This window comes from Mustela lutreola, chromosome 2, assembly GCF_030435805.1.
Source record: "Mustela lutreola isolate mMusLut2 chromosome 2, mMusLut2.pri, whole genome shotgun sequence".
Classification (NCBI taxonomy): Eukaryota; Metazoa; Chordata; class Mammalia; order Carnivora; family Mustelidae; genus Mustela; species Mustela lutreola.
The window spans coordinates 10224317-10250234 of NC_081291.1; the positions used below are offsets into that span (position 1 = coordinate 10224317).

Genomic DNA, 25918 nt, shown 5'->3' on the forward strand with positions numbered 1-25918 from the left:
ACACACACACACACACACATGGGATTGCTGCTGGCCTATCCCAGGAGGTCCATGGACCCCTGTGGGCCAGACTCTTCCTGGAATGATTGGTGTCTAGTCTTCAGTCTAGAGAACTCTTCAGCTTATCTTGGGACTCTCCACCTGGTGCACAGTGGAGACATTTCAACCCCAGATTTTCTTTTGGGGATCCCCCAGAGATACGACCCTCATTCTTACCCAGCTGTCATTGGTCCCAGAAGACTTCTGCTTCAAAGAAGTAGATATGTTAGTGTAGGGTGTAGAGAGGAATTGATAAATGTACAAGTGGCCATTTGAGAAACATCTATTGTTTCTCTTTCTTTAGCACAGGAGCCAACAAACTATAGCTTGGTTGGGGGGGTGGTCAAATCCTGAGTGCAGCCTGTTTTTGTATGGCCAGTGAGCTAGAAATGGTTGTTATATTTCTAAGGGGAACTCACACACATATATAATCTGAAAAGTCAAAGATATCTGTTATTTGGCCTTTTGCAGAAAAAGTTCCCTGACCTCTTTTTAGCATATTTAAATACCACTGGGAGAACCAGGAGAGAGGGCGTCAGAGAAGGGGAAGACTCAAGACAGAGCGAGGAGGTACCAGTGGAGAAAGGTCCCCAAACAGGCAGGAGGGGATGAGCAAAGTATAGATGGAAGGGTTAACCTTAAACAAGAGGAGAGAGTCCTTTGCTGTTGTAGAAGAATGGAAGAGAGGACTATGGGCATTGACTTGAGGAAAGGAAGCAAGGGTGGGTATGGATGTGGATATTTGTAAAGAATATTAGGAAGCTGAGGTAGTTTCCATCAGCTGGTGTTTATTATCTCTGTGAAGTAGGAGACAGGTCTTCTGGCTCACATAAAGAGAAAGGTGATGAGGATTGAGGGAGGAAGTGAAAAACTGTAACCTTCCATGAGGGGAAGTTGACTAAGGATAAGAAGAGCAAGTTCCAGGTAGCATGGAAAGTCTTGTTTAGATCAGAAAGCACATATTTATAATAACTCCAAGATGAGTGAGTCTGGGATCTCACTGCCCTGATGGAGAAGTGGTTAAGAGATGTGGTTTGTTCATAAAGAAGGATGCTTTGGACCGCAAGTGCCATTACCTGACCCAAAGTGGCTTAAAAATAAGGGCTTGATAGGAGAGATAGGAGGAGGAAGTCCAAGGTTTGATTGAGCTGCTCAACAATGTCATGAAAGCCCAGATTAATTTCATCTTTTCACTCTTCCATCCTCATTATTTACATGGTACCTTCTCTCCAAGCATATTATTGTGTAACAGCCCCAAACAGGAAGACATGAGCAGGCTTTTCTTGATTTGTCTTTGTTTTTATCAAGGAGAAAAAGTATTTTCCAGTAGATATTTCTTATATCTCATTATCTAGAATTGGTCCAAATGCACCCATCCTACAACAATTTCTAGGAAATAGGAATACAGTCTCTGTGGTTAGTTTGGGCTAGGGTTTCTTGGCCTCAGCACTACTGATGTTTAGGGATTGATAATCCTTTGTTGTGTGTATGTAGGGGCTGTCTTGTGCCTTGTAGGATGTGTAGCATCATCCCTGGCCTTTAGATGCCAGTAGCCTTCCCCACCTTTATTTAGTCATGTCAACAAAAAATGTCTCCAGACATTGTCAGATGTCCCTACTGGGGGGATCACTTCTAGCTGAGACTAATTGGGCTTAAACCAATCTCATCTGGTCCCTGTGTCCAAGCATATTGCTGTCCCAAGTCTGCAAACAACGATGGTTCTGTTAATAAGGAGCATATGTTTGGTGGAGACCGCTGGACAGATAATCTGCAGTCCTGCCATTGTTGGATTGTTTTGGGATTGAGGTGTTTCCAGGTAGTTATGGAATCAGAATGAGGGAGCAAGGTGTTGAGAGTATGGAAGAAAATCATTTGACATGGTTGATCATGAGATTTATCCTGTATAAGAAAGGAGATAAATCTGATGGTTTGGGTGAAACTGATAGTCTGAAGGATTGGATGAGTTTAAAGAGCAAGGTCAGGATGAGTGAGTGTAAGAATGTGAGGAAAGGCTTTGGAAGGGGCCTCCTTGTGTACAAAACATCGAGGGAGTATTTGCCCATTATTTGGGCATCCAGGGACAAGAACTGGCTGAACACATGACAGTGAAGAGAAATCCAATGAAATACACATTTATTGAGAGCACAACATTTCAGGAAGTAAAGGCTAAATCTTTCCCTTCCAAGGATGACTTCCATAATAATTTCCCTTGTCTTCTTCAGCTTTATTCCTCACCATGCCAATCAGATCCTGGGGTGTGAATTTCCACGTGGAGTTGAATGTTCTAGTCTGAATATTTTCTCTTCACTTGCTCTGGAAAAACATCCGCCCACAGAAGGTGTTTAGATTAAAGGTAGATGTAAGGATGAAACAAAACAAACCACCACCAACAACAAAAGAGAAAGAAAGAGCAGAATTGGAAGAATGTTACCAAAGGGGTAGGTTCTTTGCTGACTCAATACCATTCACCAAATAGCCAAACAACAAAAACAGTATTTGATGGCAAGCAGGTGATATATTCAATGGCCAGAGAACAGCAGGGGGAGAGCTTACGTTCTGAAGGCACCTTTTCCCCAATTAGGTCATTGTTAGGGTTTTATAGGGTTTGGGTAATTAAGGGACTGGTAAGCAAGCCGATTTGGGGTGGGGAGCTTTAAGGGAGGGGGAAGAGGTTTCTAGGAATCAGAGTGCCACCTCTGTTCTCTTAAATGAGCACAGTGGGGTCTGTCCTGTTGCTGGTGGGTGTGTTTTTTGTTTTTACAATTAGATGGTAATGATCTTGGGGTCATTTGGAGGGTTAACATGGCATCTGAACTGGATCAGACTGGTCAAAAACTGAGTTATTATGGCTTGTTCAGAGTTTGTTAGTAAGTCCCTAGTGACAAGAGCTCCATCCAGCATTCAAGGATGACATGATCTAGCATATTGGAATCCTAGGTCAGGTGTGGACTTTTGCAGCTTATATAGGAGGACTTCTCAAAAATCCCAGATGAAGAATTCTTTTTATAAAATTTCAGGCACCGTATCCTGCTCCAGAATTTAAGTTGGTTTTTGTCTATGAAGAAAGTCCCATGAAGGCAGAGACTGTGTTGGTCTTGTTCCTTTTGTAGGTCCGTTGCCTACTACAGTATCTTGATGCATTGTAGAACTCAACAAATATGGTTTTTAACCACCCACACGTTACAGCTTGGTTTAAAAGCCCCAAGTCCCACAAGAAAATCAGTACCTCCTACAGCAACTCATGAAGATAGAGGTTCTTGGCCTGGTTGAGGAATGAGTCATTGTATGCGGACAGTCCAAAGCTATCATTCCTCTCCTACTACTTATGGTTCATTCACAGAACTCCCTGCCCAGTCAAACATGACCTTTTCCACAAACAATATTGCCTGGTTACACAACTGGCCTTTCAAGGTTAGCAAGTTTCTAGGGAACAGAGCTCGAAATTTATACCAAGGGCAAATTTGTCCATAGAGAGTGAAAGGATTTTTTTTTTAAGCTTTTTAATCATATCCTGTGCCTAGAAAAATAAAAGCTTAAGAAGTTCTTTTAATTAAAGTGAGTGTTATATCAAACTAATGAATCATTGAACTGCATCAAAAACTAATGATGTACTACACAGTGGCTAACTGAACATAATAAAAAAATCAGATACAAATATAAAAAATTAAAGTGAATGTATTTCTTACAGTTAATTAATATATATTCCCCTTTCAAAGATACAAGCATCTTATTCAACTTCCACAATGTTAAGTAATGATAATAAAAAATCTCCAGTTACTGGAGTGCTGGAAGCTTTGGGAATTATTTTGGATTATCTGAGATGTCTTTCAAAGGTCACAGTCAACAGCCAGCACCTTTTACAATTTTACTCTTATTGGGAATGATTAAACTTTATATTTATAAAATTTTTTTCTGATTGCTTGACATGCCCTAAGTCTTTTTTTCCTGGTCATGTTTTCCTTTTGGTCCTTTTTCAAAGATTTAGAATGAATTTTCCTTTCTGTCCTCCAAATAGTGATAGATAAGTTTTTATTGACTCAGTATTTCCAGTGCTGAGAATATCACACACTATCTCAAGGAAAGTAGAAGACAATATTTTGGAAATTTCTCAATTTTGTTCATTTTAAAAACAACACATTCTAAGACTCCTTGGCTTGCAGATGTAGTGGGTGTACGCATGGGAGTATACAAATGAGACTGGGAAAATTTTTATGGATTATGAGTTTTGGATCCCAACTTGCTCATCTAGGGGCATGCCTTCTTAAAGAAGGATATTTTCTCATTTTTCCAAAAAGATAAATAAAGGACCACTGTGGAGAGGTACAAGGTAGTGCATTGAGCCCAAGTTAAATCAATGGAAGAATGGATGGATACCAGCCATTGAGTTCCACAGAGGTCTTCTTTCTAACAGGACCATATCCTTTCCCAGGAAGGTGATTCCATTATTCCTTATAATTATGTAAACAGCTGGGGTGGGGTCCCTCTCTTTTCTATGGTATCTACCAATCCCACTGGGCTTATATTCACCTCTCTACGGGATAGCAGGATTTCAGAGGATGATGACCCCTGTGCTATGTCAGAGATTGTACGTCTCCTGGTAGTGGCTGGTGATAGGTCTTCCCCTGTTCCTTTGTATGACAAAAATATATACATAAGCTAGCTTAAACACTATCAGTGATCAGGGAAGAGTCACTGAGGAACAATACAGTGAGAATGGGGAATGCAAGTCAAATCATCAGGAAGAGCTCTTTTCCATTCCCTCTGGGTAAGGGAGCTCATACTAAGACAGGGAGAGGGGATTTGGGGTGTTGGGGGGAGAAGCATTAGAGTAAGTCACAAGCCCTCTTACTTCACTGGGTTTTGAGTCAGCGCCAAACTTGGTGGAAAGTGTATAAGCCTCAGACTCAGATTTAGATTTCGTGATCTCTCCAAACCACTTTCGGACCTGGAACATCAAAGAAAATACTGGAATCATTTTTGTTAACATCAGTGAAGAGAAAAACCAGTGAATCAGGAAGAGAATAAAGACATTATTAAAAAAAAACCTTTCCCTACAGCATGGGGTATATATGTCAAAAGGAATATTATTTATGGAGCCTTAGAAAGAAAGGAAATTCTGACACGGTCTACAACATAGATGAACCTTGAAGACATCATGCTGAGTGAAAGAAGCCAGGCACAAAAGGACAAACCCTGTCTGATTCCACATATACGAGATCCTATAATAGTCAAATTAGTTGAGTCAGAAAATAGAATAGTGTTTATCAGGGACTTAGCAGTGGAGAGTGGATAGAAGAATGGATATATGGATGGACAATGCGGTAACAAATATAGCACAAAGGTAATCGAAGTGATTGGGATATATGTGTTCACTGCATAATTCTTTTAACTTTTTGGGTACTTGAAAATGTGCATAATAACATGTTGGAAAAGTTAACTTATTATGTAATGCCATCATAGAGCTATTAAAGCGTATTAGTATGGAGAAAAAACTGTCACATGGAAATGTGTTTAAATTCATGTATTTAAGTGGTGTGGCAGATTATGGATTTCATTTCATTATGGATCTCAATTACTCACTCCTCTGTCATAGTATTACACCCTCAGGGTGGGTGGAAGGTTCTTTGCCCTTGACTTTGGGTTTAAGCATATGACTTTCCTGATGAGTATCAGGAAGTGATGCAAGAAAGACCACAAGGCTTGAAATGGCCTTGCCTTGTAGGGCTTGTTTTCTTGTGATTCAGCTATTGTCATGAGAAGAACATTTCCTAGGTTGCTGCTCCCTTTCTGCCAAGCCTCAGGATGAGTCACAAGGAGCAGATCTGAACATGATCTGTGTTCTGGGGCCAAGCCAAGCTGAACCCAGACAAGATCAGCTGAACCTCAATCAACCTTCAGACTTGAGTATGAGAAAAGTAAATATCTGTGTTTTGGCTCCGGAGATTTTTTGAGGTCGTTTGTTACCCAGCAATAGGTGACTATTACAAGTGGGAAAGCTGAAGAAAGACATATTTCCTTGATGTAGCAATTATTTACTTTCTGAAAACTGTCAGTAAATTGATGTATCTTACAATCAAGAACAGCTTAGAATAGAGAAGATTGGAGAGTGTTTACACATGGCTCAGAGCTCCTATGAAAATTTAGAGAACATAGATTTAAATGTTCCTTAAAGCACATACCTCCAAATAGTTCTTAACTTTATGACAATAACAAAAGGGGTCATTGTTTACCTGCTGGCTGAGGAGGCAGTAGACCAGGAAGATGAAGACACCCTGCAGGCTGTTGATGATGGTGAAGAGGTAAGCCATGACGTGGGCAGCTGGACCCACCTGCAGGATGCCCAGGAACCAGGTGCAGCCCAGGATGAAGAGCTGAGCTGTCGCTTTCAGTGTCAGCATCCTGAGCAGAGTCATACACAACGATGTGAAAAAGCTAATAATGGCCATGGATACCCTATTATGTAATCTCCAATGGTGAGGATTCTGGAGCAGGACTGTCTGGGTTTAAATCCAAGGCAGAACTAACAGGCTTGTGAACTTGGGCAAGTTAGTTGAGCTTTCTGTAACTCAGTTCCCTCATCTTTATAACATCTTTATAACCTTATTTCACAGGGTTGTTGCCAAGATTAAGTGGGATTTTAACATATGAAAAGTAGGAAAGTATGTAGAACAAAATTAGTGCATATATAAAGCATTCTAAAACTGGATGCTCTTCATCTCTTTCATCATATCATTTATAGGTGAATAGACAGGGAGGCTTTTGAGGCAGAGGTGGTGCTAATTAACAATTACAATGGGTCAACAGGCCCGACTGTCCCAGGCAGACTCAGATATAAGGTCATCTTACTTATGTCTCTATATATCCCTAAGTAGAATATATAGTAATACATAAGTGAGAAAAGCTAGTTGGAGAGCAATTTGCATAGTGTGACGCTATTGGGTGCATGCCCGTCTGTTCTACCGAAAATTCATAGCCCAGAAAAAGTTCTGGGGAAAATATTATACATATCATTCAGTTTGTTACCTCTGGCTTCCCTGAGAAGTGGAAGTAGCAAAGAAAGGAGGGGGTTAACCTTTCAGATTTTACTTAATATATTTTAAAAACCTTTAAAAAAGGTTTAACAAATGCACTATTTTTGTGATTACGATGAAATCAACAACAAATTACATGTTCACATAAAATGAATGCTGCAAAATGAAAAGTCCTCATCGTTCAAAATATCGTGAAATAATATCATGCAATATATATATATATATAATTTATTTATTTTTAAAATTTTTATTTCTTTTTTAAAATTTTTTATTTCTTTTCAGTATAACAGTATTCATTGTTTTTGCACCACACCCAGTGCTCCATGCAATCCGTGCCCTCTCTAATACCCACCACCTGGTTCCCCCAACCTCCCACCCCCCGCCCCTTCAAAAACCTCAGGTTGTTTTTCAGAGTCCATAGTCTTTCATGGTTCACCTCCCCTTCCAATTTCCCTCACTCCCTTGTCCTCTCCATCTCCCCTTGTCCTCCATGCTATTTATACAAAATATATTTTAATCAAAATCCTTCCCAAACCTATTGCATTTTGTGTTATTTGACAGAAATTGCTGTTTTTCCCCCATTCTCCTCTTCTTCGTTTTAGAGCTGGATGCTTCCTTTTTTTGAGTTGTACCGAGGACACATGGCTACCTGGTTAGAGACTACATTTTCTGGCCTGCCTTGAAGGTAGGTGTCTCTGTGTGGTCCAGGTCTAGCCCTTGAGATACGGGCAGATGTGGAACATGCCCCTTCTTTCCGTGGATGGGATACTGGCAAGAAACATCCTGGGGAATGTGGAGCAACAAAATGGAAAGAGACTCAGGTCTCTGGATTACTTTGTGGAGTCAAGCTTCCCCGCTAGCCCTGGACTGCTCAACTCCGGACTGTGACATGCAAATGAAATAAACTTCTATTTCACTCTTTTTTAACGGTCTTTTTTGTCACCAAAGCTTAGCCTGTACTACAGCTAATACAGCTTCTCATTAACCATGACCCTGGGAGATGGTAGTGGCTTTGCTAGTTCCTGAAACTTAGTTGTGGGTGTATGTGTGTGGATATGTAGAAAGGACCAGTGGGGTATAAGTAGAGAAAAGAGGGGATCAGAAAATACCATTTACCCCACTTTACCTTATATTCTGGATGGTTGACACTTCACTGTTGAGTGAGGAAAGTTTCCTTTTTAAAATCCAAAGGATCAGGAGAAAAATAACTAAATTCACCTGCAGGAATAACACAGCTCATGCAGAACACAAGTTAAAATAATGCACTGTGTCTGCTGTAAATTGCACACAATTCCCACCTCCCTGCATGGGGGATTGAATTGGTAGCAGGTGGAAAATCAACCCATACAACTGAGAAAATGCATGCCCCTTAAGAATAAGGGGCACCCAACATGCCTGGTGCTTCTTCTTCAGTTGGGAAAAACACACTCACTCACACAGATAATGGCGCAGACAGGGCCAAGGAAACTCCAGATGAATCCCTGGTCCAGGTTGAGCCAGCAGCTGGGAACAATGGGAAAAGGGGCACAAAGAAAGATCAGAGAAAGTGCATGAAATGAACACCTTTTCCTAATGCTTATCCAGCATCTCCTGATAATGTCCGTGGATTACAATGAAGGTTTTGCTTGTTCATTACCATGTGTTAAAGCTACACTAAACATTTTACGAGCATCGTCCTGCTGAGGTTTTTAGACCAGCATTGTGAGCGTGGGACCGTGGGGACAACTGTTACCCCCATTTTGCTAACAGGGACACTGAGATTCAAGGACTCAAGGTCCCAAGTTATGGGAAGGATGGAGCTTGGAGTTAACCACAAAATGCCTTCTTTCCAGAACCTTCCACACTCTTTTTTTTCCTAAAGATTGTATTTATTTATTTGAGAGTGAGAGACAGAACATGAGCAGGGGTAGTGGCAGAGGGAGAGAGAGAAGCAGGTTCCCCACTGAGCAGGCAGCGGGACACAGGACTACGATCCTAGGACGCTGAGGTCATGACCTGAGCTGAAGGCAGTCACTTAACAGTCTGAGCCACCCAGGCACCCTAAACCTTCCACACCCTTACTGCCATCTTTCTCTGCCTCTCCGGGAAAGAAGTTAGAGCTATTACAGCTTAGAGGAAAGGAGAATGGGTTCAACGTGGATATCCCAATCATCGTTAACCCTGCCCTTAAAACCGTCCACAGCACAGGGTGAGAGTTGAGCTCACCGATCAGGTGTTCCATAAAGGTCAGACTTGATTACAGCAGAAATGGCCACAATTACAGCCGGGACTCCATAGCCCACGGGGAACATGAGCTTCTTCATGATCTTGCTCACGCTGGAGTAGTTGACCACCGTCAGGTTGCGAGCAGTGAGGAAGAGATTCAGACCCTCCAGCAGCATCCAGGTGAAGGAGGCCAGGTAGAGATAGTGTAGGGCACCCGCGATGATGGCGCACAACACCTGGGGAGGAGAATGGTGTCACCAGGAAGGATTGTCAGGGAGGAGAGTGGCCCTAAGACCTGTCCCATACCTTGCCATTGGAAAAACTCTCAGGATATGGTCGAGTTGTCAGGAGAGGGTTTGTCCTTTAGCTCTTCAGTCAATGTGAAATAGGCTACTTACGCCTCTAACCTTCCTGGGAACCAAGACCATTTTACTAAGGTATCATTGCAGCATGGCTCTATGAACTGAGCACCCCTGGGGCAGAGTAGGGGCTCCTCTGTGACAGTGTCATTACCTTGATCTCAGTCTGGTCGATGGCCGTGAGGAAGAGCAGGTGGGCCAGGAAGAGGCAGATTGAGAGCTGCAGGTGGATGGAGGTGCTGGTGTTCTGGATGGTTTTACACAGCAGGAAGGTGAGGGCTGCCAGGAGGAGGCACAGCAGAGAAATACCCAGCCCCACATAGGTGATCACCGTCAGCCCGGGATCCTTCTCCTGGAACCCAGCAAAGAGGACATCATAGTCAGTCTCCAGGATTAATCCCCCTCCCTCATGGAAAGGGGCATCCCAAGCATAGGCATGATTCCCGATGATAGAGTGTAAGATGTGTCTTTCAGACTAAGTCCCCCCCACCAGCTTTATTGAGGGATACCTAATATAGAAAATACTACACTTATTGAATGCACACATTTTGATGAATTTGGACATAGGCACATGTCTATGATGTCATCACCAGAATCAAGGTAATAAACATATCCATCACTTCCAAGATCTGTGTTGCTTTGATTTTTTTCTTTCTGTGATAAGAAACAACATAAGATCTATTCTCTTAATAAGTTTTTAGGTGCACAACTCTGTATTTACTAGAGGCTCTGCATTGTACAGCAGACTCACATTGAAATGAATGAATATGCTAGGCTAAGTCTTGCACCCAAGAGATGTAGGAAACCCTGTGTAGCAGAGGCTGTTAGCTTCTTCACACCCAGTGGTATCTGCCCTTTAGCTGCTTTCTGTGAAATCCAGTGACCCTGACTGAGAATATTTCTCTTGCCATATGAACATGCTTGGACATGCCAGAAGGAGTCACAAGTACCATGATGTGAATGCCCCTTGAAAGCTTCCCTCAAGCAATAACAATTATGGCATTGGCGGATAAACATCCCAGCTCCCTCACCTTTATGTGGGAAGACTCTGAGATGCATGTTCTGTGATATCTCCCAGAAGTACCCAAAAGGATTGAGTCCCAGTTGTCTGAGGGAGTAACTTTCTCTTTAAGACATCCTTCATTGGCTGCCTTCTCTTCTCTGTCTTACTTCTCTATTGTCCTACTGATGTGACTTAGGGTCACCTCTCAAAGAAACTACTTGCCCTCAAATTTTTGTCTCAGGATCTGCCTTTAGGAGATCCCAAACCAAGACATCTATATAATTCAGCTCTTGGTGACTCGTTTCCTTAAGGACAGGAGCCAGGAATCTGCCAAGCCACGCAAACTTAATTAAGACTTACAGGTAGGACATGATAGTTGCCATCCCTTATAATGATAAAGGGATTTTCAGTTGTTTCAATGTCACTTTATAGAACTTTTTAATCCTTTGCCTTTTGAACCTTAAAAAATTGTGAAATATAATACACATACAGAAAAGAGCATACACATAAGTGTATCTCATGATTGAAAGTTATTAAATGATTGGTAAGATCATTAGTCCATAGACATTATTCCAGAAGCTCTTTCCAATTGCAAATCACCTTCTCCCCCAGAGGTAACCATGATCCTTTTATGATAAGCAGTTCCTGTCTATGTCTATAGTCTTACTACCAAAATATGCACCCCCTGGGAATATGGCTTAGTCTTGTCTGTTTTTAAACTTTGTACAGATGGACATACACTCTACTCCACACAGTCACTAAGAAACCCATGATAGCAGAGGCTTCACCATCTGGAGAATGTTGTTTCCTTGTTACCCTGGGGGATCCCACAAGGGATTTTCTATGTCTCATCCCAGAAAAGTAACATTGCTTTTCCTTTTCAGATTTTTACTTAAATTCTAGCTAGTTGATATACAGTGCAATCTTGGCTTTAGAAGTAGAATTCAGTGATTCATCACTTACATACAACACTTTGTGCTCATTATAGCAAGTGTCCTCCTTAATACCCATCACCCATCTAGCTCATCCCCACCGAGATGTAGCATTGTTTCTAATAGCCCTCAATGGGAAACAACCTAGATGCACGTTAACTGTAGAATGGATAAATAAATTGTAGTATATCCATGCAAAGGAATATCATATGGCAATGAAAATAAATGAACCAAAGCCATACACAGCTCATAAATGTAATGATGAAGGAAAGGTATGTTTTATGTTTTCAAACCCGTTTTAGCTTGCCTGCTGCCCTCTGTGATATGAGAGGTCAGAGATTCCCCCAGGTGTCATTCTGGGGGTACTACCTCCATCTCTGTGAAGAGGGTTGGGATTCAGGACTTCCTGTGTCCTGTCACTCAGCCTATGTTATTAGTGACTCCTCTGACCCCGCCTTGAGGATCTGTGTCCAGTCTTCCACCACCTCTACTCCTGCCACCCAAATACTCCAAATACTGGTCGCCATCATCTTTCTACGAGTCCGCTCCTGCTGTGTCACGATATACGGTCAATCTGGGAGCCAGAGGAATGTTCCAGAGGAATGTTCTAGTGACAAAAATACGCAGCATCTGGGATGCAGACCCTCCATTGCCATCCCACTGCATTCGAATGAAACCTAAATTCCCAACAATAGCGCTGGGGGTCTGACACATTCTTCTTGCTCCCATCGCTTTAACTGCGTCTCCTTCCACTTGCCCATCATTCACTTTGCTCCCGCCACACTTTTTTCTGGAACGCGCTAAGTTTGTTTCAGGACCTTTATCTACCCACACAGCTCTTCTTGGGATGCTTTTCTCTAAGGACTTCTCCTGGATGTTTTTTTTTTTCTTTCCCATTGAGGTAAAATCCAAACAATATGAAATTAACAGTTTTAAAGTATGCAATTCAGTGGCATTTGATACATTCACAATGCTGTACAACCACCACCAATGTCTAGTACCAAAATATCTTCATCACCCCAAAATACAATCCCATGCGCATTAAGCACTTGCCCCCATTTCTCTCTCTCCGCAGCCCCTGGCAACCAGTAAGTAAATTTCTGACTCTCTAGGTTTGCTTGTTCTGGATATTTCATATAAGTGGAATAATAGGTAGCCCTTTGTGTCTGACTTCTTTCATTGAGTACGATGTTTTCGAGGCTCACCTGTGTTATAACCCTCCTGACTCAATATTCAGACTGCAGCTCAAATGTTTAATTCTTATAGATGTCACCCTGACCTTTCTATGGAAACCAGCATGCTTTCTGCAATCATTCACTCGAGTCCCTGGTGTTTTTTCCCCTTTTTCTTTTAAAAGAGTACTTATCCATTGTGTATAAAAAAAAAAAAAAAAAAAAAAAAAAAAAAAAAAAAAAAAAAAAAGAGTACTTATCCAGTAGGAGCTCACATAGGATTAGCTGGAACAATTAAATGTATACATTGTACCTGGCTCGTTAAGGCCATGAGGACAGCGAAACTGGACAAGTGGGTGGAGTTGCATACGGTGTGAGTTTCGTTCTCTTGTATCAGGAAACAGCCGTCCCTGGACCACTGGCCGTGGTCCCCTGTGCTTTTCCAGTACACGCAGAAGACCTTTCCTTTATTGGGCTTCATCTGAAAGTAAAAGAGGCCCATCATGTTCTTCCTTGGGAGGGACAACCCTCAAGAATGTGGATCTACATGGGGCGGGGGGTAAGCGAGGAGATACATGGCTTAGAAGTGACTCAGGTGATTTCTATTTTGAGTGAAGAAGATGGCTGCCAGAACACCTGCTCCCCATAGTCCCAGCTCTCTTGGGGTTCCACATACCATAAAACAAGATCAAGTCTCTCTGGGAGCCAGAATTTTATTCTGGATGTCATTGGTTTCAGGACTTTACCCCCTACCATGGAAGTCAGATATAAATAAAAAAGTAAATAAATAAAAAAGTCTGTGCCTCATACAGAGTTTTCTCCTAAACATTCTCTAGGACAGATTTCCCTCCATCAGTTCTGTCCCTGATCCCTTACAACACAAAGATTGCTCACGCAACGAGAGGGTAAGTTTAGGAAAGAAATGAAGAGAGAGAATAGAATTAGCCTTTAACCTGTTCTTTTTGTCCCAAGGGGTTCCAGAGCTTCACTTCATGGGGCCAAGGAGATGAGTCAAACACTTTCCTGTTGGGGGGCCATATCTCCTTTGATAATCCACTAGACCACCTCCAGATTTCTTGCTCTACTCCCACTGCCCCGTGCCATATATAAAAAATTCCATACTTAGGTTGCATATGAAAGAGAAAAACCTACCTTTCCCACTCCCTCATTCTTATATTTTTTTAAATTAAGAAGTAATTTTATTTTTTCCAGATATAACTGACATAAATTATGTAAGTCTAAGGTATATAACCTGAGTTTTTGTTATATGCGTATATTGCAACATGAAGTTAGTTAATGTCCATCACCTTATGTAGTTACAATTTTTATTTTGTGGCGAGAACTTAAAAATCTACTCTCTTAGCAACTTTCAAGTATGCAATATAGTATTGTTAACTGGAACCATCATGCTGTGCGTTACATACCCAGAACTTATTCTACTTGTAACTGGAAGTTTTGACTGTGCAGAAACCTTTGACTTTCTGCACTTTCTTCCTCCCATCCCCCACCCCTGGTAACCAAAAATATGTTCTGTCTGTGAGTTTGGCCTTTTGAAATTCTACACATAAATAAGAATATATAGTAGCTATCATTCTCTGCCTGATTTATTTCACTTAGCATAATACCCTCAAGATTCGTCCATGTTATATTGCAAATGGCAGGATTGCTTCCAACTCTTACTTTTACAACAAAGCCGAAAGGCAAGGGAACAGATGAATTTTATTACATCTGGGTCTGGCTACACCTTCCTGCCTTGAAGAGTTTGGGCCGAGAAGGGGAAAAGGAAGGAATTCAATAAAATTTTTTTTCTGATCAAGTTATGTAGTCTTAATAATTAATATCAGGCCTTTGTGTGGGAATGAACACCATGTCTCAGTTCAAATTTCATGGACATAAAATTGGAAGTACCTCCAACTAAAATAATCGCATGCACTAGAATTATGCTGCTCAGGAGAAATTCCATGTGAGCTACTTGTGTAATCTGAAATTTTCTGCTAGCCACATTAAGAAAAAAACTAAAGAAACGTTTTAAATTAATTTTAGCAATATATTTTACTTAACCCACTATATTCAAAACACTATCTTTGGGGTGCCTGGGTGGCTCAGTGGGTTAAATCCTATGCCTTTGGCTCAGTTCATGATCCCAGGGTCCTGGGATCAAGCCCTGCGTCAAACTCTCTGCTTGGCAGAGAGCCCGATTCCCTTCCTCTCTCTCTGCTTGCCTTTCTGCCTACTTGTGATCTGTCTGTCAAATAAAAAAAAAAAAAAAATCTTTAAGGAAAACACGCTATCTTTTAGTTTGTCAATATAAATCAATATAAGCAATCATTATAAAATTATTTTTTAAAAAATATTTTATTTTTTCAAAGATTTTATTTATTTAATTGAGAGACAGTGAGAGAGAGAGAGAGCGCGTGCGCATTAGTGAGCAGGGGGGAGGGGACAGAGGCCGAGGGAAAAGCAGACTCCCTGCTGGGCAGGGAATCTGATATGGGGCTTGATCCCAGTATCCTGAGATCATGACCTGAGCTGAAAGCAGGCACTTAACTAACTGAGCCACCCAGGTGCCCCAAAAGATTTTATTTTATTTAAGTAACCTCTACACCCAATATGGGGCTCGAACCCATGACCATGAGATCAAAAGACACATACTTGCCTGATTGAGCCAGTGAGGCACCCCTTGAAAGTTATTAATGAGTGAGCGACTGTGGACTCTGAGAATCAAACTGAGGGTTTTGGAGGGGAGGGAGGTGGGGGATGGGTGAACCAGGTGATGGGTATTAAGGAGGGCACGTATTGCATGGAGCACTGGGTGTGGTGCATAAACAATGAATCTTGGAACACTGAAAAAAAATTAAGATGTTAAAAAATTATTAATGAGATACAGATATTTTGCATGCTTTTTTTCTTATGAAGTCCTCAAAATCTGGAACTACCAAGTCTAAATCCAGAAATACTAAGTCTTCAAAATCTCAATCCAGATGCATGTTTCAAATGTTCGATTGTTGCGTGAGGCTCCTAGCCAACGTACTGGACAGGACAGCCCAGAGACACTGGCTGGGGAGGGTATGCACATTGTTTGCTCTACCTCCAAGACACCTAAGCAAGTTCAAATTGCAGCTCTGACTCACCTTCACGTGCTGAAAACTCAAAATCACAGACTTGGAGAGAGATTTGTTCCTTTGGGGTCCAATAGCGGCACTCACTACCTCAGAGTTCAGGTAAACTCGGTCTTTCTCATTTGACTCTTCAAAAAATGTTGCGTTTATGATGTTTCCAAGGGAAGAATAGGAAATAAGGGCAATTGCCGTGGGACCTGAGAAAACAGAAAAATGGGGGTCTTCAAAAGGGCCACCATTCCTGCCCACACCCTCCACGCTCGCACACATGATATACACACAGGCATACCTATGCACATGTAGTCACCTACATGAAGGTCAAATGAAATAGAAATTCTCACTGTCTCTCCTTTCCTCACCTCGGAGACAGATACTGTGCTTATGGCCTTGAATCCTTTTTTGTATTGAATGGGGTAAAACTTGGGGGAAGAGAAGAATTGGACAAACCAAGAGAGGTTAAGCTGATTTGCGTCAGAACCGACGTGGCTATAGCTTTAGGAGAAAATGCTGTAAAATAAGATCGGAGGAGGGTGAATAAGAGGCAGATGGAATTTTGAGGGAGGAGGAGGGGGACCCCAGGTGGGTCAATCATGAAGAGGAAGATTAGGGGGTTAGGTAAGTCTTCTGTGACGTCATACCATTCCTCTGCTGCCTCCTGAAGAGACTTCCAGGAAGGCTGATATATTTTTTCAAGACTTTGTTTTTGCATTGTTTTTGAATTGTTTTTGCATTCCTTTTGGATGGAGCATAATGTTGAGACTAGACGGTTGGGTTACATGGATGTCTATCTATTCGTATGCATGTATGAATGGAATCAGCCCCTCCTATATATTATATATGTAAACCAGATCTAGAAATAATGTATATAGAAATCTATGCCACTACCTCTATCTGTCATCTATCTATCTATGTATCTACATATCTTTCCATCAACTTTTTTTTTTTTTAAGATTTTATTTATTTATTTGACAGACAGAGACCACAAGTAGGCAGAGAGGCAGGCAGAGAGAGAGGAAGGGAAACAGGCTCCCCACTGAGCAAAGAGCCCAATGCGGGGCTTGATCCCAGGACCCTGGGACCATGAACTGAGCCAAAGGCATAGGCTTTAACCCACTGAGCCACCCAGGTGCCCCAACTTTTTTTTTTTTTTTTTTTGATGGAATACCTACTCAGGTCCAGACACTATTTTGGGGATACAGTGCGGGGAAAAGAAACCATTTCTGCTCTTACAGAGCTTACTTTCTGGTGCAGGAGAGAGACAAACAAATATAAACAAATCAGTAAAAGTATATGTCAGAGAAAGATCAGTCTTAGGGATAAGATTAAGTGAGGTAAGGGGATGTTACTTAAGACAGATTTCAGACAGCAGAGTGAAGGGAGGGCGGGCCAGTGGGTATCCTACAGAAGCGCGCTCTAGGTAGGTCTGAAATAACAGGGACAAAGTCCCAGAGACTTGAATGTGCCCAGTTGGTTCAGGGAGGAGGGAAGGGGGAGGAGGTCAGTGTGGTTGAAGAGGGGTGTGTGTGTGTGTGCGAGTGGGAGGGAGTGAAGGCAGGGAAGTGATGGGGGCAGATCGTGCGGGGCTTATGGGCCTTGAGGAGGACTTTTGCTTTTATTTTAAACCAGAGGAAAGCCACTGAAGGATGTTAAGCAAAGGAGTGCCATAATTTAACATATTTAATTTTTTAATTTTTACTCCCCCCCCCCCTGTTTTGGGGGTTTGGGAAGAGGGAAGGGAGTGAGAGAATCTTGAGCAGGTCCATGACCAGCTCAGAGCCAGACACAGGTCTCTACTTCACAACCCTGAGATCCTGACCTGAGCTGAAATCAAGGGTGAGGCTCAACTGGCTGAGCCCCCCAGGTACCCCAATTTAACATACTTTAATAAACTTAAAATACAGATGTGTACAGGCTATATTTATATCACATACTTATAATTTTATTATATATTAGAAGGACATGCACACGACATATATCAATAGGATAGTGTTATGGGCTAAATTGTGTCTCCACCCCAAAATCAAGTTGAAATCCAAACCACAGTACTTGAGAATGTGACTGTGTTTGAAGACAGGGCCTTTATAAAGATAGGGCTAGAGGAGAGAGGGCCTGATTTGGGTTCTGTGATGAAACGGGCAATCCTGGGAAGCCTCGTGGAGGAGATGAAAGCTAACCTGCATCTCTGAGTAAAGAAGAAGAGATATGGACACACAAAGAGATACCAGGGATATGCACTCAGAAAGAAGACCATGTGAAGACACGGAAAAGTTGGCTCTCTGCCGGGGAGAGAGGCCTCGGAAGAAACCAACCCTGACAATGTCTTGATCTCAGATTTCTAGCTTCCAGAACTGTAAGAAAATAAGTTTCTCGGGGTGCCTGGTGGCTCAGTCATTAAGTGTCTGCCTTTGGCTCAGGTAATGATCCTAGGGTCCTGGGATCGAGCCCTGCATCGGGACACCTGCTCGGCAGGAAGCCTGGTTCTCCCTCTCCTACTCCCGCTGCTTGTGTTCCCTTTCTCGCTGTGTCTCTTTCTGTCTAAAAAGTAAATAAAAAATCTTAAAAAAAAGAAAACAGATTTCCCTTGTTTATATGTAATAATAAGTTAATAACTACATATATATATATAAACATAAATTAACATATTTATATTTGTAGTTAGTTTGAATATAATGGGTTATCGGGCTACAGTATGGATTATGGGATTATAAAATGTTATGACTAAATTTTCTTTATTCTTTGTAGCTCCCAAGAAGCCCACACTGCAGTTAGGATTATAGGGACAGGAAATAGGTTAATTGGTTTCTGGATTAATATCCCAACCTTGCCCCTTACTACCTACGCAGCTCATCCTATCGGAATAAATTCCTTGGTAGGTTTCTCTAATCAGGTTTCTCTGGTCCTGCCTGAGGGGTCAGAAGCAATTCATTTCTGTTTCTCTGAGTTAATGACAGTTTCCATTTGTCAGAATGAAACAGTGGTGGGTGGTTGGAAAAGACAGGCAGGTGATATGTCCACCTGTTCTCGTGCAAAGAAATAACTTATTTTTGGGCTGAAGGATTCTGGTTAAGAGCAAAATTACAAGCAGAAAAGAGGAGGGTGGCTGTAGATGTCCACAGTCCGCTTCCAGAGGCCTGGGTTTTGTTCTCTGGGATGTTTTACAGGGAGAGGATGTCATGGGATTGTATGTTTCCGGTTACCAAGGACTGTCCGGATCCACCTCTGGGGGGTGTCTGGTGTAGTTCGATAGCACCTCCTTTCAGTCTTAACGTTGTTACTGTTTGAAGGTCAGTTATAAGGTAACTCTCCACAAGCAGTTCTCATGGGGTTGGGGGGCGATTCTGCCCCCGTTGGGAACATTGGGCAATGTCTAGATGCATTTTTGGTTGCCACACTGCGTGTTTGCTTCTGGTGTCTAGTGAATAAAGGCTGGGGTGCTGCTAAAAAGCCTATGGGGCACAGGGTGGCCCCCATGACAAAGAAGGATCCTGTACTAGACAGGACATGGACAGAGAAATGTCCCTCTGGGAGCTTGTCACATATCGTTCAATGGGTTATTTTTTCTCATTAGGAACATTGAGCCCTTCACCTAAACATGGATTTAATTCAGCGAACATTCATCACTGCTCTCTACATAACAAGCCCATACTGGTGACTCTAGAGAAAAATAATTCATGATTGCCATCTGTATGGGGATCCAGCCTGGTGGGGGAGACAAGGACATGACCGTCAAGACACAACACAACATGTTAGATACCAGGATAAGGCAGGTTCAAGAGACGGGGGTAGTGCAGAGGAGGGAGGGTTTGACTTTGGTGCTGTGGTGGAAGTGGGCAGTCTTGGGAGGCTTCACAGAGGAGGTGAAATTTGAACCATGTTGAAGCGAAATAGTTCACCCAGTAGCTTGGGGGTGGCATTCCTGGCAGAGGAACAGCCAATGCAAATGCTCGGAGGTGAGACTATAGGGCCCATTGGGGGAGGGTAAATAGTCCTCCACGGGGTACTTCTATGCCAGGTGCCCCTTCGGGCACATGAAATCACATTATGAGATCTGTAACTCCCTTAAACAATTCAGTGTAGGCTGTTCTCGTGGGCTGAGCTGTGCTGTCACTGAATTCACATGAAATCCTAATCCAGTACCCCAGAAAGTGATCAGAGAGCACGTGGAGCTATAGGTGTGCTTTGTATGGCTTGCACTGTGGAGTTTTGCACACTTTCTACAAATTGCAAAATTCAGAAGAAATTCCTGGTGACAAGGCAAGTGTGAACTTGTGTGGTTGGAGGTCGGCTTCCATCCTCTGCCTGACCCATTCTCAAACATGGGGGATTTGAGTTCTTATCTTCTTTGGGGGAGGAGAGGAAGTGATAGGAACTGATTGTCTCATGACACTTTCTCTGTTCAGCATGTGATTGGTTTCCCACATTTTGATGCTTTTACTTGGGGCCTTTCTCTGTTAGTACAGACCAGCTGTACCCCACGTTTACAGGATTGGATTTTAAGACCCCAATTGTCATGCTATAGCAGTGATAACAATAGGGCAGCTATTGTAAGACCAAATTTAAAAATTGAAGGTATTCATGCAACCCACCCAATTTTTGGCTTCTCTTGAAAAAAATAGAAAGTCTGGCAGCACTGGGACAATTAATGGTAACAATCCATTCTGTCATACACAAGCTGTAGCAGATGCTGTAGACATCCTAACTTTATTCGCTTGGCACTCTGGGGTTCCTTATATGTTGATGGATTCTCCTGCAAGAAATGGCAACTCTCTGCCTAGGAGAACTGCTTGCAGTGAATGTGTTGGATTGGTACACTGGGCAGAATGGCAGGGCCCTCAACCACTGATGGATCAGAGCGGTGCCCTCTCCTTGGATGGGAGAGCTCAGTGAGATGAGTCATGGTTACCACCAGCAGTGACTTACTCACTACCATAATAATTAATGCCTATATTGGCTGTCTCCTCTTCCTTGTCTCATTTCTTTTCTCCCCTACTGGGATGGTTAATTTTATGTGTCAATGTGGCTAGGTCATGCTACCCAGATATTGGGTCAAACGTGAGTCTAGGTGTTACTGTAAAGGTATTTTTCAAGACGAGAGTAACATTTAAATCAATAGACTTTGAGTAAAGCAGAGTATCGTCCACCATGTGGGTGGGTCTCCTCCAATCAGTTGAAGGCCTTAAGAAAAAGACCGCCTTCTCCCAAATAAGAAGGAATTCTGCCTGTAGCCCGTCTTTGTCTGCAGCTACAACATCAACTCTTGCCTGGGTCTCCAGCTTGCTGGCTAGATTTTAGACTTGTTACCTTCCACAATTACAGGAGCTAATTTCTTAAAATCTCTGTCCGTTTCTCTCTCCATTCCCCTGCCCTCCCCCACACCATATTGATTCTGTTTCTCTGGAGAACCCTGACTAATACACCTACTGATGCTTTCTGGAATAACCCCCAAATAAACTCCTTACAATTCTCTCAGGGACTGCATTTGGGTGAACCCCAACTGAGACCAGGACAGAGCAGCCCTCAAATTGCAAAGAAGGGTCTTCCATGCTGGAGAATAGAAAGCCTCCACTTTGGGAAGATTTTTTTTTTTTTTTAAGGAAAAGACTCAAATGACACAGTCTTAGGGTAACAAACCCATTTGGAAGGAGCCTTTTGGTGACTCTCCTCATTACTCATACAGCGATAGTGATCTGTGTGTCTCAGACGTTCTGAATACAGCAACCAAGCGTACCTTGTATGTTTCCCTGCACGACGTCATTGCAATGGATGTCCACTGAGTTCATGTGGGTGTTTAAGCTGAAGATCTGTTCTTCTTCAGAGCAATTGTCTGTAACAACTCGAGTTTCAATAGCTGGTGAGAAAAGCAACATGCAAGCTTGCCATTATTATAGGTTTTAAACATGCAAAGCAATATAGACAGGTGACAATTACTGAATGTCTAGGACATGCCAGGCACTGTACTTGTCAAATAACCTGTGAGGGACCCTTATTCTAATGAGGAAACTGAAGTTCAAAAGTTAAGTAAGACTGTAACTCTTGAAATACAAGTTCTCAACTACCGTTCTCTAGCAATCATCTTCTTAAAAAATTTTAAATTTATTTACCTATTGAGAGAGAGAGAGAGAGTATGAGCAGGGGGAGGGGCAGGGGGTAGAGAATCTTGAGCAGGCCCTGTCCTAGGCATGAACCCTGCGGTGGGGCTCGATCTCACGAACGTGAGAGCATCACTTGAGCTGAAATCAAGCGTGGTAGGCTCAACCGACTGAGCCATCAAGGGGCCCCCTCTAACAATCATCTTTGAAACAACAGTTCTGTTTCTAGGAATTTATTCTCAGAAAACAGTCATGGATGGGAGGTTAGATTTAGTTACAAGAAAGTTCACAGCAGCTGAGATGATAGTGTGAAAAATAGGAAATGATCTAAATGTTCAACAAGGAAGATTGATTTAGTAATTGATGGCTTATCTCTATAACAGGGAACCATGCTTCCGATGAAAATAAAGTCACAGGAGAATTGCCATCAAGAAACAAGATCATGAAAATATTTAACTTAAATATTAGCAGATGGCTGGAGGCTGGCTGTGGGTTTGAAATTGTTGAAACTGGGTGATGGGTACATTCCTCCTGTGTCTGTCTATTCCCTGATGAGGGGAATGAAACCCAGTGAGGTGAGGGCAGTGGTCTGTCCCATCAGTTAGGGCCTGGCCAGGTCAGGAAAGATGAGAGCTTATTGTAATATGGAAAATGGTTTAATTTTGAGTAAAATGAATGAATGAGTCCTGATTCTAGTTAATGAATGTGTCCTGACTCTAGTTTTCCAAAAAGGTTAGGCATGGGATTTCATTTTATATTTAAAAATTTATAGGGGCACCTGGGTGACTCAGTGGGTTAAGCTTCTACCTTCGGCTCAGGTTATGATCTCAGGTCTTGGGATTGAGTCCCGCATTGAGCTCTCTGCTCAGTGGGGAGCCTGCTTCACCCTCTCTCTCTGCCTGCCTCTCTGCCTACTTGTGATCTCTCTCTCTCTGTCAAATAAATAAAATCTTTAAAAAATTTATTATTATTATTTTTATAGAGCATAAACTATCTTAGCATACAAATTGGTAAAGCAAAATGATTAGATAGGCATACATTGATCCTTAGATATCCTTGGATTGAATAGAAACACAGCAGTGTTTCTGGAGGCCAATTTGGTGAGATGTATCAAAGTCTATAAAACGTTTCTTTTCTCCTTGATCTAATGATTCTTCCTCTATGAATCTATTCTAAGAAAATACAAAAAAAAGAACACAGTTAAATTTTCAATGGTATTTTTCATAGGGTTACTTGGCAACCACGCACATTCCCCCAAATAGGGAACTACAGTATAAATAAACATACAATATAAGTAAATTATATACAATGCAATTTGATAAACCATTGAAAACAATAACGTAGGGAATGATGATGTATATAATTTACACAGAGAGATGTTGGTGATGTAATAAGTAAAAACTGTATGTCCAATGTCACAAACACAGCAAATGTGCATCTGTATCAGACATACATCTGTGTGGTTATAGGATAGGAAGACTGGGCTGTGGGCAGATTTGGCTGGTCTAAATTTAGTTTTGTTTATGTGTTTTTTTCCTCTTTTTAAAAATTTAACACTTGGCTTTGCTATGATATTTTATTTGTTTTTATTTTTTATTTTTTAAAAATATTTTATTTATTTATTTGACAGAGATCACAGGTAGGTAGAGAGGCAGGCAGGGGAGTGGGGAAGCAGGATCCCTGCTGAGCAGAGAGCCTGATGCAGGGCTCCATCCCAGGACCCTGGGATCATGACCTGATCTCAAGACAGAGGCTTTAACCCACTGAGCCACCCAGGCGCCCCTATTTTTATTTTTTAAAAGAGCGAAATGATTACTAAGATCAAGCTGTTTAACATGTCCTGTCACGTGGTTACATTATGAATATGTATGAATATGTATGACAAGTATGATAAAAGTATTTTTATTTCAAAAATATGCAGTAAGATGTTCCTTCTGGGATGGAACTGTGATATGGGCCAGTAGGTATTAGGCGTTGGATTAAAAAAAAAACAAACAAACCAAAAAATTACTTTTAAGCCCAAATCCCAGATTCAGGATTGGAAACAGCAGCAGTCTTTTCTTTCTTTCTTTTTGTTTTTAAAAATTTTATTTGTTTATTTATTTATTTGAGAGAGAGCAAGTGAGAGAGCAGAGAGAGAATGAGCAGGGGAGGCACAGAAGGGAAAGCAGACTCCCCACTAAGTGGGAACCCGACACAAGATTTGATCCCAGGACCCCAAGATCATGACCTGAGCAGAAGGCAGCAGCTTAACCAACCAAGCCACCCAGGCACTACCTTTCCTTCTTTCTTCTTCTTCTTCTTTTTTTTAATACAGGTCTATGGAGCTCTGATTAATGTGAAAGAAATTGTACATAATACAGTATACAATTTGATGAGTTTTATTGAGTGTATATACCTGTGAATATACTATATTCCTATGAAACCAATGCCATAATCAAGATACTGAACATGTCTCTCATCCCCAACAGTCTCCTCAAATTTTCCCCTTCCTCCTCCCATCACTATAGATTAGCTTGCATGTTCTAGAAGTCTATACAAATGTACTCAAGCAGGGTATTTATTTATTTTTCTAATTGTGTAACTCAGACTCCAGGTTATAATTAGCCCCTGTGTGTATCAGGCCACATCCTCTTCTTACCCACAGTACTGTTGTGGATTTTCTGGATTTTTTGCTCTGGGGATTTCAAGGCAGTGTCTAGAGCATCTGTTTCCAAAGTCTGGAGAACACCTGTGGCCCAAGATGCGACTTTTTCCTTCTCTCCTGTTCCCAGCAGAGTTTTATTAGCAAGAAGTGACTCAAATGTCTCAACAACACGTTGCAGCTTTGAAGATACAAAAAATAAGAAAACAAATCCAATCTGATAGATCTCACACCCGGAGGGAATGTAGAAAGCATGAGAAGGCAGCTTCTGGAGCCAGAGGACCTGGTTTCAATTCACCATTGACCAGCTGTGCGAACTTGGAAAAATCACCCAATTGCTCTGTGCTTCAGTTTACCCAAATTAGGATGGGCACAGTAAAAGGACCCCATAGAATTTTGGGGAATATTAAATGAATTAAGAGATATTACCTTTTTTGAATAGTCTCTTTGGCTGCTACACACCAGATGAAGGTTCATTATTATGAACATCTTTTACTGACAGGGGAAGTGGTAAGGTTGCCAGAAATAGACCAGTGGTTCTCCTTTAGGGTGATTTTGACCCCACAGGGACATTTGGTAATGTCTGGAAACATTTGGATTGTCATCACTGAGGGATGCTACTGATATCTCGTGGGTGGGGGCCAGGGATGCCGCTCAATGCCCTGTAACACACAGGACAGCACTTCCCCGCCCCCTCTGGAAAGTGACCCAAACTCAGGTGTCAATGGTGCCAAAGCTGAGAAAATGTGAAGTAGAGTTATAGCTCAAAAGACATTCTAACTGGCCTTTTTAAGTCAAAAAATTTATCTATGAAGTAAAACAAAGAGTCAAGCCAGAGGGGAGAAAAATGAAGAGCCAAGGTGAAGTTTTATAAATATCTGTGTAATATAATTGTAATATAGGTGACTTGAAAGATGATTTTTATGCAAATCCCCACATCCTTGTACTTAAAGTGTGGTCCTTGGACTGGCAGCATCAGCATCACCTGGCAGTCCATTTGGAATGCAGTCTTTTGGGGTCCTGTGTCCAAATCTGTACTTCAACAAGCTCCCCAGGGGATTTGTTGCACAGACACACCCCGGAGATATTGCAAGTTTGGTTCCAGACTCTGACAATAAGGTGAGTATTGCGGTAAAATTATTCAAATAAAGTTTTTGGTTTCCCAGGACATATAAAAGTAAGTGTGTAACAGCATTTTGTCCAAAAAACGTGCAAACCTCACATCACCCAGCGCTCATCACAGCAAGTGCACTCCTTAATCCCCATCACCTATTTCACCCATGAGCCCCGGGTGATGTGTGGGAGTGTTGAGTCACTGTATCGGA

At 41.9% G+C, this 25918-nt stretch overlaps 1 protein-coding gene across 3 annotated transcripts in view; it reads right to left on the bottom strand.

Annotated features, from left to right (window-relative positions):
* Positions 1 to 2155: 2155 nt before the first annotated feature.
* ADGRE3 (adhesion G protein-coupled receptor E3) overlaps positions 2156 to 25918 on the bottom strand; it is a 56620-nt gene continuing 32857 nt past the window's right edge. For 2 of the 3 annotated variants that reach the window (XM_059160251.1, XM_059160253.1), the window contains 11 exons: positions 24591 to 24774; positions 21589 to 21708; positions 15873 to 16057; positions 13055 to 13222; positions 9789 to 9986; positions 9276 to 9511; positions 8507 to 8573; positions 8197 to 8288; positions 6270 to 6438; positions 4889 to 4984; positions 2156 to 2352 (listed from right to left, as the gene is read on the bottom strand). In XM_059160251.1, coding sequence (XP_059016234.1) covers positions 2344 to 2352; positions 4889 to 4984; positions 6270 to 6438; positions 8197 to 8288; positions 8507 to 8573; positions 9276 to 9511; positions 9789 to 9986; positions 13055 to 13222; positions 15873 to 16057; positions 21589 to 21708; positions 24591 to 24774 — 1524 coding nt within the window. In that variant the 3' untranslated portion in view covers positions 2156 to 2343. The remainder of the gene's footprint in view (positions 2353 to 4888; positions 4985 to 6269; positions 6439 to 8196; positions 8289 to 8506; positions 8574 to 9275; positions 9512 to 9788; positions 9987 to 13054; positions 13223 to 15872; positions 16058 to 21588; positions 21709 to 24590; positions 24775 to 25918) is intronic. The other variant, XM_059160252.1, reaches the window with a different exon arrangement.